This window comes from Barbus barbus, assembly GCF_936440315.1.
Source record: "Barbus barbus genome assembly, chromosome: 38".
Lineage (NCBI taxonomy): Eukaryota > Metazoa > Chordata > Actinopteri > Cypriniformes > Cyprinidae > Barbus > Barbus barbus.
Window position 1 is genome coordinate 22969067 of NC_136716.1, and position 18274 is coordinate 22987340.

The 18274-nt window shown below is 38.1% G+C and overlaps 1 protein-coding gene across 1 annotated transcript in view; it reads left to right on the forward strand.

Annotated features, from left to right (window-relative positions):
* The window catches only part of LOC306857316 (kinesin-like protein KIF19), a 45108-nt gene that overhangs the window by 8464 nt on the left and 18370 nt on the right, over positions 1-18274 (forward strand). The window contains exons 3-4 of the mRNA XM_079397211.1: positions 17443-17553; positions 17741-17828. Coding sequence (XP_079253337.1) covers positions 17443-17553; positions 17741-17828 — 199 coding nt within the window. The remainder of the gene's footprint in view (positions 1-17442; positions 17554-17740; positions 17829-18274) is intronic.

The following is an 18274-nucleotide window of genomic DNA, read 5'->3' on the forward strand; positions in this document are numbered from 1 at the left end:
GCTTTCAAAGCGCTCGCCGCTCCCTGAGTCCTTTCTCTTAGTGTTCTCAAGGTTTGCACTCGACAGCCCGGCTGTTGTTTTCTAGGCTTATTTTGGAGGGAGGATAATAAGTTTAGGGCCGGCGAGGGCTAAGGGAAGCGTCTCACAAAGTAGTGTTTGGTGTCTTTTACAGGCGTTCTGTTTGAATAGGCTCAGAGCTGGGCCGAGAAATAGTTCCCCAAACAAAACCAGCCTTCAACAGACAAGATTTAGACGCAGCGCTGCTGGGGAAAATGCCAACTGTTAGACTCAGCTCTTTTACTGGTTGACTCTCTGCATTTGTGTTTTATGGTGTACGCACCCTGGCCTGCTCTGTAAATGTCCATCACTGGAATACAGTGCCATTGGCCATATACAGGGGGCCATTACGGCCCATATAGTAGTATTCCACTCACAGGCTTTATTAAGACTCTTATCTTTATACATTACAAAGTCTTTTTATAACGTTCTTCATTTAAACACTAAGAATGAGAAGTTGATTTCAAAAGTTTTATAATCTCAAATAAACAAGTTAATGACAGATTTGGTGCTCGCTAATGCTAGTCAGAGGCAGGTGGCATTAATGGGAGGGACATCCTCATTCTAGCGAGTATGAGCCTTATAGCTAATAAACATTGACTGAAAGACAGAAACCCCAATTTTTAATTCATGGGGTCAGGTCGTTATAGGAATAATTTAATGGTTTAAAACCTGTAAAAAAATTTTTTTTTAAATGTAATGGGTTATGGCAACAGGTTTTTTAATTAAAAAATTGAACCAAACTTACGTTACATGAGGTTCAACTCAATTTTTAGATCTGTCTAATATAATTTAAGTTGAAATGACTTCACTGAAAAGAGACAGGTTGATTATTCAAAAAATTTAAGGCAGCAACTGAACTTTGAAATTTGGTGGATTTTTTTACGATGTATTAAGAAACTTTTATTTCTTGCATTCAGTTGAACCGTAAAAAACATGAGCCAAATTAGCAATAAGTTGTTGGCCTATTAGAAGTGTTGACACTCTAAAGTGTGTTTAAAATGATGCCAGTGTTTACAATGCGAGCTGAGAGGTTAAATGGATGTGTAATGCCGCACAAATACTGTCTGACCTTAAAAAAGCTCTTCCTGGCAACATGTGGGGTTTAGCAAATGCTTCTTTACTCGTGTATATAGACCCATCTTATTCTAGACTCACCGTCTGATTTCCTTTTCTCTTTCTCCTTCCCTCCCCTCTTAATCGGGTGGTGTGGGCTCTGTTGATAAGTCTTGAGCTTGAAGAGGATTGCAGTGTGCTGAAGGGTTCTCTAGCAGCATGTGAGACCTTCTCACTGCAGTCTTGATTGCCTCTATGCCTGAGCATTGGGCTGAAATTAATGTAGAGCTCACTGATTCATACTGATACATGAAGATGGTGTTTAACCAGAGGCTAAAATGCATTGAACACAAATTAGACCGATTAACTGGCAAATAAAAGTTTACCTTACAACACGATTGCGCACCATTCAGAAGTGAATTGAGAGTGCCTTTTAAATTAAATTAAAGACTTTTGACAGATTTGTATAGACAATTTAACTGATAATTGAATTTTCAGCTGATTATATAATACCTATTTTTTTGTGTTGAATTGCAATTCAGTAAATTCCCTCTTTCTGTTTTTCTAATTCAAATTTAGCTTCCTCAGAGTTTGGCCAATTCAGTTCAAATTCACTTACAAACTCTCAATGAAGATAAAAATGTGTTTTGTGCATCCTGTTCTCTTCGTAAATGTTCTACTCCGCTGGCCTGTGTCCAGTTCTCCTGCTTTAGGGCGGCCAGTGAAATGTAGCTGGATCTGTCTTATCCCTTGTGGCACTCAATACCTGTTACACAAGCTATGGTCTGGCAAAGCTTCAACTTCAACCCTACCTGGGCTCTCGTTCTCTGCACTGGCAATACCAAACACAGAGAGAGACTGTGAGCAGACCAGATACATGAAGTTAGTTTATACTTTTATATAACGATGACAAATGGAACAACTGGGAAATCAAAACAAAGGTAATTAAAAAAAAATGGAAGGCACAGAGGGGGCACAAATTGTTGGTCTTGTAATACACTAGAGCAGTGGTTACATAAATATACATATACAATATTATACGAGTTTTACAATATAAAATAAATCATGCAATGCAGACACATCAATTTAGTAGCTACTGTTCAAGTAGCTACACACAACCTGCCTCAGTGGGAAGGGTGAGACTGTCTTTTTCTGCAGAGCTTATCAATTCTGGGTGTTATTGGGGACAGGCAAACTCTCGAGTCATCTTCCACATTAAGCCGTGCCCTGTATTTTGTCTTTATTGCCATCATGGCTGAGAAAGATGTCTCACAAAGGTATGTTGTTGGGAAAGGCAGCAATATTCTCATGGCCTGAAGAGCAACCTCCTTGTACTCCTTTTCAACTGTAGGCCAAAATTCTGCTGGGCCCTCCTGATGAAATCTCATCCCTTCAGCCTTTCCACTGAGGCCACTGGCTATCACATCACAAGAAAAGGGATCTCGAACCCAGTCATATTTCTCCATGTCAATGTCTGTGAAGTAGCGTGAGGTGAGGTGACTGGTAATGATGTTGAGCATGAAGTCCACTACCATTCAGTTTGTATCCAAAAATTCAAATATATTTGGAAACATGTCAGTTATGCCTCTTTGTAGTTTACGTACCCACAGGTCAATTTTTCTCCAGAATGCATTTATTTTGTCACTTGCCTCCAGTATTGTGGAATAACATCCCTGAATGGAGAGATTCAGTCCATTGAGACTGAAAATGTCTGCAAGGTAGGCTAGTTTTGCCATCCACTGTTGGTCAGAAAAAACAGTTCTAGATCAGGTTTGTGTTCTTTTAAAAAATCATGAAGCTCACGTCTCAGTTCAAACACTCGCTCTAAAACCTTTCCAAGTGAGAGCCACCGCACCTCTGAATGGAACAGTTGCCGATCATGAGCTGCTCCCATCTCTGTGCATAGTTTTGCGAAGACTTCAGCGTCTTGACTTCACGAAGTTGACAGCCGCTACTTCTCCTTCCTACACATCATGCAGGTCGGGTTCCATTGACTTTGATGCAAGTGCTTGACGATGAAGCATACAGCGAGTGGCTGCGATCGTTGGATTTATGGCTTGAATTCGGGCGACAACTCCACTCCTGTGCCCAGTCATTGCTGCCGCACCATCAGTGCAAACAGACACGCATTTTTCCCAACTCAGATTTTCTTCTACCATAAAAGTGTCCAACGTTTTGAAAATTTCCTCACCTGTGGCTCTCCCCTCGAGTTCTTTTGAAAATAAAAAATCTTCCATAATTTTACTGTCCCATAATTATCGAACGTACACTAATAACTGCGCACCAAGCTGAAGCGTAAACTGCTCACACGATCGTAATCTTTCGGTCAGTTGAGATTCCACATCAAAAGAGATGTCTTTGATCCGCCTGCTTACTGTATCGTTGGACAGCGGTATGGATTTAATCTTATTCGCGGCCTCCTCCCCGACCATCACTCGGCACATATCCACTGCTGCTGGAATTAATATTAGTATTAATTCCTCCCCGATCGTGTGAGGCTTTTTACATTTGGCTATTCGCAGGGCTGCAAGATACGATGCTTGCTGTACTTTCTCAGGTATTGTCGTGATGTTGGTTGAGTTTATATGGTTTCTGTGCTTCAACGTATAAAATCTTCAAGCACAGTGTGCACTGTGGTCTGCCGTCACTATATTCCATAAAGCCATACTTTATGTACCAGTCGTCAAATTTACGCAGTTTTGTTTTTTTTTCACGCTGGGCTCTTCTGTATTTACCTTCTCAGCTGAGACACTGCATCCTCTGTCTAAAAACTTGTCAATTTTAAATAGTCTTAGCATTTATCAGCATGTTCATGTCGTGTTCACTAGTACGTCAACAGTTTGGTGAAGTTTCAGCGTAGTGTGCTGCGTATAATTTAATATTATTTTATAATTATTTTTTAAATATTTATATTTTTTTAAATGCATCATAGGACATTCCTGACTTACATACAGGTAAAATAATTTTTAAAAATAATTTTCATGTTCTAGAATTTCTTTGCGGCCCCCCTAGCGCCATCTAGTGGCCCCCAGGTTAAGAACCACTGCACTAGAGATGCTAAAATCTCCATCACTTTAGGTGACAGTGGCACCACATAAACATGGCCTCCCCAATGAGTCTCACACAACTTTATTATCAACAATTTTTAATCAGTGACCCATGCGTATCAAGTTGGTCTCGAGTGGCCTAAAAATGGCAGATTATCGTATTTGATTTATGTACTGCAATAGATAGATAGCTATATGCCTGTAGATAGAAAGAGGGACTCGAGAAGCTCTCAGGTTGCATTGAGCTTCTCCATTCTCAGAAGAGCACTCAGCAGTGTTAGTCACTGCTATCTGAGGTAATAAAGCTGTTTTGAAGCTCTCTGTGGTCTTGGAGGGCTTATTATGGGCTGTTATTTGGTATTATCTTGCTCTGGACTCTGCATGCTCATTCATAATGAGGCTCACATTTGTCTCGCGTTTTTGCACTTGTTAGCCAAAATGAGCGCGAGGCAGATTGTTTTTTCTCATCATTTGTGTCCCATAGGGAGGAAGCATGTTGTTTCTCCTGCTGCTGAAAGGTAGGTGTGTGTGTGAGGCTGGGCTCGGAGCATGCGAGTGATCGTCAAGGTGGGGTATCCTGGTTTGGGGAGGAGGTTATACTTTGATGTCCTTTTCCTTGGGAAAGATAATACTCAGCAGTGAGACTTGTGAAGAGTTGCTGTCATCGTCATGTCATTTTTTATATTATTCTGGATAAGTTTCTCACAAGAACAGTTGTGTAAGGTCATACTGACCCAAGCAGACAGGACAAAACACTGGTGATGGAGCCTGCTCAGCCAAATACAATAACTCATCACGTTCCAGATTATATGTGATCGGAGTCCAGAGAAACCGCAGCTGGACCCTTTCAGCTCAGTGTGAAGCCCCACTGAAGGTTTCTTTTTGTTTTGAGTTCAAACAGCTATGGAGTGTGTGTTTTTTAATTTTTTTTTCTATGTGAAATATTTAATCTGCAAGTAATTTTCTGTTTGCTATTTTCTGTTTGTTTCTGTATTGCCAGTGGATTATTTGGTGGTAATTATTTTTGGTAATGATATCACTATTTAATATATTTTGAAATTTAAATTGATCTAAAATAAATATAAAATAACTACACACACATAAACACTGCCATTTACCCAGTTGCTACTGATTTTTTTAATCTATGCTTGAATGCCATTTAGCCAGTTAATAAAAAATAAAGTAAAAATCTGAGAAAATACTCTTTATTAAATATAAATATAACTTCTTCTTTTTTATTTTTTATTTTTACAACTTTGGTTTCTAATCTTACATTTACATTAATGCATATAGCAAACACTTAACCACAGCAACTTGCATTACATTCAAGGTACACAATTCTTTTTTTCTTTTTTCATCACTTGCTTTCACTGGGAATCAAACCCTCTAGTGCAGTGCTCCTTGTAGTAATTATCATAATTTTCATCATTTTGTAGTTGTATCTAATGTATGACAGGCTCCAAAGTTTGGATTCCTTAACTGCCAGTCGTACAGTGTTATGTGGAAATGTTGTCCCTTTGGTGTTAGTACAGCCTGCGCTGTTGTTTTTGTCTTTTACTGCGCTCTGTGCAAAAGTTTGTTGTCAAAACACTTAAACTGTCTAGACCTCAGGGTGCAAATCTCTGTGATGTGGTCTCAGCCATCGGTCATGTCCCACTTTGTTGTGCAATGCTGACCTCCATGTCTTGACCTGAAAGTGACCTCTGACCTCATTCTGCACTGGGTGGATGCCGATCGTCCCAGCTGTGAAGCTGTATAAATGCCAAGGTAATCTCAGGAAAATAAGATGCAGTAGTACAGGGCACCACTTGTACGTGCATGTCCAGTTGTGTTTAACCTCCTTTCATTGTATTAACTTTAAAGCTCATCAGAGAATGGAGATCAGCTTGAGACTCAAGAAATATTGGCTCTGATGCCAACAAGGATTTATTGTTTGTCAGAGGCCATTAAGTTTCTGAAGTTTTTACCTCCGGTTTAATCTCTGCTCGAATTGTATCGGTGACTCCCCTGCTCATTCCCAGGCATGTCAGGGCCTGTTTATTCGGTGATGTTTTTCCGCCTTGACCTGATGCGTTGGTGTGTAACTTAAATGTTGACGCACAAGTAGAGCAAGAACTTCTTCAGTGCATGATTTTGATTTTTGAGTCAGTGCCAATGATATTGAGACTGTATTGAGATTAGAAGAGTGTTATGGACTCCATCTTTATAGTGTTTTGACCAAGTTGCCAGGAAACAGTACTTAGGCCAAGGACAATGCAAATGCAACCACACTGCCAAAGCCAAGACTAACATAAAACCAAGACTCCATTTCAGTCCCTTTGCATTTTGATAAATATTCCAATATTTCACAGTTGGCTTGTGTTTTACTGGAACAGCCACTGTTATTGTCGTTGTCTTAACTTTGGCTAGCTTTAGACTCAATTATGACTGTCAAATTATTATTGTAATTGTATACACTGAATCTTAGTTTGAAGTACATACTTTAGGTATGCAAGATTGTAGTATAAATACTAACCCATGTTTACTGAAAAACGTGCATGTTGCACATAGCTTCTTGCATGGTTCACAACTCTTTCAAAGTGCAATTTCCAGTGAGTGGCACTAAAAGTGCATGTGTTCAGTTTTGTCCACAACAGAAGTTGTTTGTTGTTCGTATCTCAGTGTATCAGAAATTAAATGTCTGTTAAGTGGCGTTAAAATGTTAATGCTCTATCGTGTTTGACAAATGATAGATTTATCAAAAGCAAACGAGATAAAAAGCTTTTCATGAAGCAACCTTGCCACTGTATCTCGCTTCTACAAGTATTTGAGTTATTTTATAGTAGCATGTGGTTTACGGGATTTGTGAAAGTACAATTCAAGTGCATTGCTGTACCGGGTGAGCTACCGAGCAAGTTTACTACATCAGAAAAGCCATACATATGGAGCTGATTACATGATGCAATCATCAAAATGTATTAGTTTACAAATCATGCACTATGGTAAATTTGTATTCGAGGCCACAATGACGTATTGTTAAGGGACCATGGGAAAATAAGTCCTTATTAATTCATAATTGGCTCCTGTAATCAGAATGATAAAGAAAAAAAAATGTTGTTGGCGTTTTACTGCCACTTAGGTTCATGTATGCTCGAAATGACCAGTAACCCTATGTTGAATTTACCCAAGTGTTGTTAAACCAAGTACAATTTAACCATAAAAAAAGAAAAATGGTACCAGTATAGCACTTGAGCTGTCCAGATTAGTTAACTTGTTAAATCCTAAAGTTCCTTTTATTTGCAGTACACTATCCAGATATTATTCAGTACTGTTTCTTGAAAATGACGTATTTGGACACCCAACCCAACGTATTTGACCTACTGCTTTTTTCCATACTGTGTTGCAGAACTTCTGTGTTGCAGAAGCATGTTTACAGCCGGCTAGTTTAGCCTTGCATAGCCCAGCACAAAGTGACCTACAGACGGGTGATGTTAAAAAAGTAAAGGAACAAGCATCGCCAAGTAGCTTGTATCAGGTTGGCAGCACTAGAACAGAGGAGGCACTCAAGGCCCTTGTAAGAGGAGACACCATTGTTGGGGTACCGTGTCGGAGAAGGAAAGAAGGAATGATGAAATGAAAGAGTGGAATGAAGGGGGTGGCTGGCCCATCAGATAGCTTTCACCTTCTCAAAGCACAGCTCTTGGCTTTGAAAGGGCCACTCAAAGGTCACCGCCTTTTCAAGACTCAGAGCTGCACGGTTTGTGTTTGGACCTATTGTTTGATGCTGCCTTGTACGTCAGGCTTGCAGACGTCACGTATGCAGAGTGGACGACTCTATGGATCGCTTGCCCTATTTCCAGAGCACAGCATGGAACAGAAACCTCATGTTCAGACAGGTGTCATGGATGCCTGCCTTGTTGCACAGAGTTTCTTGATGAAGGTTAAAAAGATAACTATTGATTCTGCTTCTGAGGGACAACAAAAAGGTTCATGTTTTTTTTCCAGAAAAGGTCAACCATACCTTCATTCATCACACTGATAACTTTTTATTTTATTTTATTTAAATAATTAGAAAATTTCCTTTTATTGTTATTTAAGAAATGTTCATTGGTCTTGTGGTGTAGTTTCTCATATCTCCAGAAAGTAATGTTCCCTCCACCTTTGACTTATTGGCGAGGACAGTGATGTGTCATCTGTTGAAGTGTGAAACTGATCTGCCTAATATATAATGTGGCATCACACCTGCAGCTGCTGTGACCAAACTCATTAAGGGTCATTAAAGGTGTGAAGGAAATTTGACACGTTTGTCTATGTGTGTGTGTATTAATTAAATGCCATGTGAAGATCCTAAAGATCCTAGCGGGATCTTCTTATTGAAGGAATGATTATTATTTTAAGCCCGAGACACACTTCATGATTTTCGGCTGGCCCAGACAGAAGATTGGCATCGGGAAACAATCGTGGCGAATCAGAAATTGCCGCAATTGTTTCACGATGCCAGTCTTTCGTCTGGGACAGCCGATTATTGTGCAGTGTGTCTCGGGCTTTAGTCCTAAAAGTGAGAATTCTGTTATTTGTTGTTTTTTTCAAACTCATTTGACTTTATTCTGTAGAACACGAACAGAGAAATATTTAACAATGTCAAGTCAGTGTCTTCTTTTTTAGTACTATAATTGTCCAACTTGTGTGCTATATTCAAGAGTCTTCTGAAGTCATATGATATCTTATGTAAGGAACAGATTTAAATTTAGCAGATTTAAGTTTGTGAAAAGTAAGTTTTTTTTTTTAAAGAAATTAATACTTTTATTGAGCAAGAATGCATTAAATTAATCAAAAGTGACAGCAAAAGACATTTATAATGTTGTGAAACATTTCTATTTCAAATAAATGCTGTTCTTTTGAGGTTTCAAATCATCAAAGAATTCTGAAAAATAATGTATCGCATTTTCCACAAAAATATCAAGCAGTACAATGATTTTTAACTTATATAATGATAAAAATGTGAATTTATGTTTTTGTGATCAGCAATAAATATATTAATAATAAATAACAGTATATAACGGTAATTTAAATGTTTGTGTGATCTATTCATCTCAAGGTTTTAATAGAGATTGAATGGGACAAGACAGAAGATGCACTTTGTGCATCTTTGTGTTTAGTAACAAACGCATCTCTTCTGCTCTTCTCTTCCCTCCTTTCTGCTCTTCTTGCTATGATTAAGGGTCTATTTTTTCTCTAACCCTAACCATTGGAGCAGAATAGCCATCTGTCAATGATATATTGCTCGCAATGTGTGTGACTCTGTTCCTGTGTGTGTGTGTGTGTCTTCCCCAGTGAGGCCCCTCTAGAGCTACAGCTGCCCCCTCTAATCACCATTCTCCATCAGGCTAATAGCAACAGGTGCCTGAGTCGATCCACACCCGCTTCTCTGTAGCCATGACAACTAGCGTTACACAATTAAGGGAGGGGACAGTATCTGGAAGAGATGCACATATAGATGTCAGCGCAAACACACCTGCATTCATGCATGCTTTATCATCAGCATGCACACACATGCATCTCTATGGATACATGAGCAAACAGTAACCTGCACATGATGGAGAGACACATAAAGATAAACATCTGTCCACTGATCTTCAGCATCTCAGATGGCTGAAATCTCATCTTAAAGCCTGACTCACTTGCCATATGTGACTCAAGGTCATTTTTCACCAATTTTTGTCTGCTCTTTGCCCATATAGTGGCCCACAAGATATTAAAAAATATTAACATTTTACATGTATAAATATATACATTATACAGTATACATTATAATAATTTACTCAAAAGAATCTACATTTTCTAGAAGTTTATATACAGTATATTCAAACAATTCAATAGGTCATACAATAAAAAAATTAAAATAAAAAAAATCCTATGTCCCATATAAATTTAATATATATAGATATGTTTTAATCCTAGACATCTTCATCACATAGCTTTGTGTGCAGTGTGAACAATGAAATAATCCCTGGATTCATTTCCACATCATAGGAATAATGTTTTAATTTCTCGTGTGCATGTTTCAGTAGTGCCAGGCTGGTGGTTTCATATCCCTTGAGCTGCTCGAGTCAGGTTGACTTCAGTGGATTTGCTGCTAAGGGTTTTATTTCCCAGGGTAGCATCGTATGGCCTGTGTTACATCACAGCTTTATCAGTGACTCATAGGTGATGCCTTAGAGAACCAAACTCTCTTATGATAAAGCATGGCTGAGTTTACACACATCACAATGCCTGGATCAGTAATATGAACGGATCGTATCACTCTGTCTGCCTCTGTCAAGTTATTGCATAATTGTGGGTCAATCTGACACCTCCTCATATCTGTGTCCTCATCACTGGCTTCATGTAACCGCTCAGTATCTCATCTTTCTCTTTCATTTTCTCTGCCTTGTTTTTCTCTCTCTTTCTCTGTTTACCTGTCAGTAAAGTTTTATTCATTAAGAGGCTCACCCTGTTCTCTCTAGGGTTTATCCTGCTCAGTCAAACACAAAAACATTTCGAGCTGTGTGGTTGTTCATGTGTTTCAGACGTGCAGATCAGCACCAAAACCACAGCTCTGTTATTTTGGGGGGGTTTTTTGAGCAAGGCAAAAATGCAATTTTGCCTCAACAAATGATATGAGTTTGGGGTGAAAGTATCTGTTTGTGGGAATAATGAAAGATGAGAGGAGTCATTGGGAAATAATGGCACAGAAATTACGCACTGTACTTTAAAATGACAGAAGGCTGCTGCATTTTGTAGTATTTTAAATATAGTTAATCAAGACTGCTAGCATTACCCACAACACCATAGCAGCTTATTTACTATATTTTTTTCAGACCATGGCATCAAAATTAAATTTTATTTTACTTGAAAGTACTTTACGTTATTATTTTATTAAATTTTATTTATTTTATATCTAATGTATTTATTGGTATTGATTTCTGTATTATTTATTACTAATTAATTATTTATTCATGTTTTTTTCTTTCCTGAATTTTTTTACTTTATTTGATTATTTTTCCTGTTTTTTTTTTCAGTTTCCTTATGGTTTTTAACCTGTTTTTTTTGCCTATTTCTTATTAGCTTTAAAGAGTTAAAATGATATTTATATTAAAGGGGACCTATTATGCCCCTTTTTATAAGATGTAAAATAAGTCTCTGAAGTCCCCAGAGTGTATATGTGAAGTTTTAGCTCAAAATACCCCACAGATAATTTTTATAGCTTGTTAAAATTGCCACTTTTAGGGTATGAGCCAAAACGCGTTAGTTTTGAGTATGTTGCTTTAATGCAAATGAGCTGGTGCTCCCAGAGAAGAGGGAGGAGCTTCAAGAGCTCAAGCTCCGGCATTAGAAGTGCTAGCCTTTGCAAATAAACGCACACTAAGTGCAAATAGCATATTTTCTTAGCAATAGATACTATTTACATTAAGTGTAAATACCTATAGATTCTATTCACACTGTTAAAATAGCAAGATGTTCTGCTATTTATACTACTTATTGCAAATAGTGGCAATTATCTGCACCTCAGTATTGTAGTGCATTATAAAACGGTACGCAATAATAACGTATTGAGTGTAAATTATAGTTTTAATTCAAATTATTAAATGGATGTCACCTTATTGGGACAATAAAGCCCTCCCTACACCTACCCTACACGATACTTTTATTTTCAACTTTTTGATTATTTCCTTCATTCTTATTGAAAATAAATGCCTTTCCGATGGGATATGAGATTTGAAAAGGGAGAAAAAAAGTTTGGCAAAAGGCAGATTCGAACTCGTGTCAATCGCGTCAACAAGCCTTACCATCTACACCACTGAAACTGATGCTGAACGAGCGTCTTTTTTTAGTGTTGACTAACCCAATCACACATTGGTGGGCGGAGTTAGTGTAAATAGCCTTTGCCAACAAGGCGGGCCATTTGCACTTAGTGTAAATAGACACGCCGAATAAACATTCCCCTATTAGTACAAGCCTGTTATCTTTACAGAAAACATACTGTGTTTCAAAGTCAGTCATCTGATTATATTGTGCATAATAAATTTGCGTTTATGAATTACATGCACGACGGGATAAAAATAACAACATAGTTGGTCTCATGCTATCACAAACTTTATAAGTCCCACTTCTGATTATGTGCAAGTGAACTTCAAGCGATCGACTCACGTTGCTTTCATATGCAACTTTTAACTACCACATTCCTATTCACGATCATTCTGGTAGCACTTGAAGGCAGCATCAGTGAAAACAGGCAGAGACAATGATAGCTTTAGCAATTAGCCTTACAGAGTGCCAAGAAGCTCTTTCAGAAAGGCAATTTGGAAAACAAACGCATGATACTTACTTTGTCTGGAGCGGACGTTCGCACATAAAGCTTTGGTATTGATTCCTAAACATTTAGGGGACATTATCGATTTTTTTCCCTGATATTTCCTTTGAAAATGAAATTTAACCACAGTGTCCTTGGCTCAGATGGGGGAGATTATGGCGACTCCTATGTTTATTAGTGCATCCCAAAACACAATGCTTGTAATGCCTCTTTGGCGCTGACTCTGTATATATCTCCAGTAATGGCGGATCACTCAGGGCTGTGCTTATGATAATAGGGCAGAGAGCGTCACAAATTTCCCCTCGGTGACGTGAACAGAAGGGGAATCTCTTTTGGAGAGACTGTTCATCATTTATTGGTTTTATTAAAAAATGAGTGGGTAGATTTTTATCATTATAGGCTGGTTGTTTTCACACACTGTGTTCAAAAACGCCTTATAAAAGTGATTTTTGCATAATAAGTCCCCTTTAATGTCTTGTGTCAAAAGAAATAATTGGAAACACTTTTTTTTTTTCAGAACAGAAAAAAAAAGTTTAACGAGAGCCTCACACTTTGAAAGATGACTTCCTTGCTTAAATCTCTTCTAATTTTATGGAGTGAATCTGACTGAATCTGATCTCGGAATTTTAATTTAATTTTTTTATGGAGTCACATTAGTTCTGTGAGTCCATTCTGCAGGAGCCGACACAACCAGTCCACCTCCTTTCTGATGCATTATGACCACTGCTGTGTTTTAATAAGCTGGATAGATCCCAATATTCACCTCCCTTTGCTGCTAATCTTCACCCCGCGGTTAATTGGTAACTCCATCTGCCTGGATGACTTGGACTGTCGCCCCTAACGACTATGCCATTCTTTGTGCTTATTTAAATAACACCATATTGCTAATTGATTTCATGTCGGTGCATTAGCAGGCTGTTGTGCAGACCCTGGCTGATCTTTGACGCCATTTAATATTTCACGACCATGCTTCGCTTTTAATTTTAGCACTCTATATTCACGCATATAGCTTGTTTTGTTTTTGTGCACTAACTCAAATGTTGCAGATATGTGTGTTAGCATGGTTACATTGGCCACTGCTGCCTTCTCAACGAAACTGGGGTATCATTTGCCATTTCATAAAGTATTGTGTAGTAGTGTAATGATGCCTAAAGGCTCTTTGAGTTCTCATGTCATCTTTATGAATGTATGAATTAGTCAGTGGACTAGTGGAGCAGTTAGCGTCTGGCCAGGTGAATGCCCTCTGTCCTTTATGCAGGTGGAAACCAAAGATGGCTTTCCCGAATAACCTGCAGCCCTTAATGGGGCCTCCTTTGTGGCAGTGAGATTGAGAGGGGGGACCTTAGAAACAGCTGGTTTCAGATGGTTGACCACTGATTCTCATTGGTCACAGACAGGCTTGTGTTATTGCCAACATCGGCCAGCATTGCTATGTTTTGAACAGATTATTTAAGATTAAATGTTCCAAATTTTAATGCCCTGAGGTTGCTTTAGGAGATTTAGCTGTTTTATGAATTATGTTTTAGGTATTTTAGATATAAAATTCATTTAAAAAATAGCATCCATCTAGAGTTCCAGAAGAGATGTCAACGAAGTTTTTGTTTTCCTTTGCTTTGCTTTGTTTGTTTTTTGTTTTGCTTTGCTGTTATTTTTGTTTTGTTTGTTATTGTTTGGTCAGGGATAAACATCAGACTTAAGTAAAAATTCTTAACTTGCTTTCATCTAATTGCTATGCAGAATTCAGATTTTAAATGTTTTTTTTCACTACAAGCTAATGTTCTGATTATTTTTGATCCATACATTTGAATATTGATTTTTTTTTCTCTCCAAATGTTTTCATCAATAAATAAAAAAATACCCTACACAGTTATGGATGTATGAAATGCATGAAAAAACATCCTCAAGTAAATTCCAGCTACCTGAGATTTCATGTACTTCTTGCACTATATATTGTACAGTTGTTAGCCTGTGATCTCATTACATGTACTTTCCCGTTAACTGTCTTTTATATCTTAATGGAATAGTTGCTTAGCAGCAATCGTCTTTTGGACAGGACACTGATAGTAGCTTGTCTTTCCCATTGGTCCTTAAGGTACATTGATTGTCACAGGGTTTATTTGCTATGATTAAAACTACACCCAGGGGCTCTTGCAAGAAAAGTAATTAAAAGACCAGTGGAAGATGAATGTGCTTTTACCGTACAATGCATGTTATACGTCTGTTTAATGATGACACAGAGCTTCTCATGTCTGAGGGACTAACTATATCTGGTGAAGAGAAAGTGCGGATTTTTATTTACCCCTGAAGAACACAGGTTTTTTTTTTGTTTTTTTTTTCTTAAACTTGTGATTATTTTATTAAAGGTGTTAGCACAGTCATGGTCAGACCACTCATGCTTCCACTCTGTTGGACCCTCTGTCCAACATTGGTATTACACGAGAACATACAGTAGGTGTACAGTATTAGCCTTTATCAAGAGCAGGGACCATTTCAGGTGAGTGGAACCTGATCAGTGACCCAGTACTGATTACAGTGTGTCATTCGCTCGTGCCACGTAAACTATACTGGCACTTGTGTCTTAAGAACATTAAGACTGGCCAAGCTGCCACTCTACAGCTGTCACTGTGTGAATGGTGAGATAACATAAAATCATGCACCATATGGCTTAGAGCACGAAAACTGCACTTAACGTAAATAAACCCCTCACAAACAACCACACACATGCATGAGACACATCTGACTCATGTGCATTGATATTCTTGGAAGATGCTTTCTTAAATGAGATAATCAGGTTAACAATGTCAGCTATTGTACTATACATTTTCATGCTTTTTGAAAGAAATCTCTTAAGCTTAGCAAGGCTGCATTTAGAAATCTTTCATAACTTTATAAACGTCTTTACCATTTACCACCTTCTAATCAATTTAATGCATCCTTGTTGAATAAAAGTATTAAAGGGGTCAAGGATTAGTTCAAGCTCAAGTTCATCTCAAAATCAGATATCTCAATATCAGAAACGGCAAACCCATGAGAGAGTACAAGATCCAAAATATGGCCCTGAACATGAGTGGAGTCCTTTATCCACTGAACCAAACTAAAAGAGTCAATAAGATTGAGAAAACTCCTTTGATAACAAGTTTGACTGACAGCATACATGGATGTTAAAATCGCCCACTAATAAAAAGCGGTCGTACTTGATGGCAATATTGCTGATAAATTCAGTAAACGTCTGTATGAAGTCCTTTGCTGAATGAGGGGGACGGTAAAACACCCCTAATAAAACAGGACCGTTCCAGTCAAGATGGAGAAGTTGAACTTCAAAACTGGTAAACACATCCACTGAAACAGACCGACAGCGTTCAAGAAAGGAGTCTTTTAAAATAGTTACTAGTCCACCCCCTTTCCTATTTGGGCGGGGAGAATTAAAAAAAGTGCAGTCAGCCAGAACCAATTCGGAGAAGGGAGTTAATTCACCAACCGCTCAAAACTCGCGTTTGAATAGTCAATAGCAGAAACAGGCTGTGAGTCAGAAGCATAAGACTGTCCACGCAAAGTTGGAATTACCCCACTTTATAGAAACAGCCTTTGTGCAAGCCTGCATTGTAGGCTACTCTTCCAGGATCAGGAAATAGTCCTCCGTAAAATGCGCTGCACAGTTCACACACTCTAATATTTGGGTTGAACTGTTCTGGAACAGTGTTGTAAATACAACTTAACCACTGATTTCTAGTTGTGTCCTTTTGGAAGCCCAAAGAAAGTACTTTCACTTTCACAACGAGAAACAGCGTCTCCAGGACATGGCGCCAGCGGCAGCAACAAAACTACAGCGAGAATAATAGTTCCGCCTTCTTTCATTGCGTAAACATTTTGGCAGTGTTTTGCAAATCTCCCCACACCGTGATGTAGACATGTGGGGGCGTGTTTAAATGAGCCGTTTTTCTCAGAGTCTTAACTTTTATAAAGAATATCTCTTTGGTTTTGAGACTTTAGTCTTTGCAACTTCAGGGATCTTATCTATGCACAAACAGCTTGTAACACTCCAAAGAGAAAGGAAAACATGAAATCGCATAATATGACCCCTTTAATTTCATTCAAAAAGGGTTTTACTGACTGCAAACCTTTGAACAGTAGTGTATTTCTTGTAATAAGCACAACATAATACATAAATATAAATCTGTGCATTAATATTTTGTCCATTCCCTTAGACAAATGCAATGCAATTTTTGTCCTTTTCACCTTGTCTCCACCTTTCTGTCATTAATTTCCTCACCCAGTCTTTTCTCTTCCTCTGTTTGCAGAGAACGTCTGTATGTTTGCATTGTGTGCTGTTATAATTGGCCTCTTTTAAAAGTCAGATCTCCTCTGCTGCATTTCAATTGAGAGGTTTCAAAGAGAAAGCTGGGGTTTGTGTTTGAACGGGTCGTCAAACGATTTGGGTGTGTTTTCGCGAGCCCTGACTAACTCGAACATTGGCTCTGAATCCTGAGGCCCTTCAGAACGAGTGGTGCTCTTGATATAACCAGATTAAGCCTCACGGTTACATTTGGAGCCATCAAAGCCTCCCATGGGCTCCTTAAATGACCTCCATCAGGAACATTTTCCAAAATGTAGATGTAAAAATAGAAAGTAAATTAGGCTTGATGTCTTCAATCATGACGCACTCACCTTTTACTTTTAAACCACACTAGCCGCATCTTTCATGTGGATCCATTATTATATTTCTATTTAGAGGTGCTGTTACGACACTCTGTGTCACTGTAACCAAAGTAAATGGCCTTTGTAGTTAATGTTAACTGATAGCTAGCTGTGATTACCAGTAAAGTGTGTTGTCAGGTAGTGAGTAAAAGGCTAGAATGGTTTTGATATACACTCAAAACGCATGAATGGAGTGCATTTAAAAACTATAATAAGATGTACTCCGATTCATGTTTTTCTTTCCCTCTTTTTCAGATGGTGGTGTTAAAGGACCCCATGGAGGATCCAGATGATATTCTTCGAGCTCATCGATCCAGAGAGAAGACTTATATGTTTGATGTGGCCTTTGATTATTCAGCCACGCAGGCAAGCCCATTCTGTGTTTGTGCCTGTGAAGTACATGTATATACAAATGTTAACATGCTTTTCAAAGAGATCACATTTATGCATTTGTGTTCATGTAAGTGAATTTGTGTTTACTATGTGGTTGAACAAAAGATGAAAATACACACAAAGGCTTCAATTAAACGTTTTTAACTTGTCCTTTCCTTAGGACGAGGTGTACAGATCCACCACTAAAGGCTTGATTGAAGGTCTCATATCTGGGTACAACGCCACTGTTTTTGCCTACGGACCCACAGGTACCAAGAGCTGGGCAATATATAGATTTTTCATTATATATTTGTAACCATGGTAATTTCACTAAAACAATTAAAATTTTTAAAAATATTTAGTCAAGAATTAAGGTTTGTAATACAGCCTCTGATTTTAATTTTTTTTATTTTGATGATTTTGCAAGTGTTATATCTTGATAATTTTATCACAAGCTTTTAATAGTGCCTTTGATTTAAACTTAAATTACAAAAACGTCTTAGAGCTAGTAAACTGGTTAGATTCTTTTCCATGAATCGGTTCAAACTCATTTGATATATATATCAATATATAATGTAAACAAATAATTTAAGCTGTGTGAGAGAAAATCAAATCAGCAGGTTATTAAATTCAGTAAAGTGTACTTACATATTATGCAAAACTACAGCAATGGCATTAACTTTGCTTTGTAAACATGAGATGGTACATCCTAAGC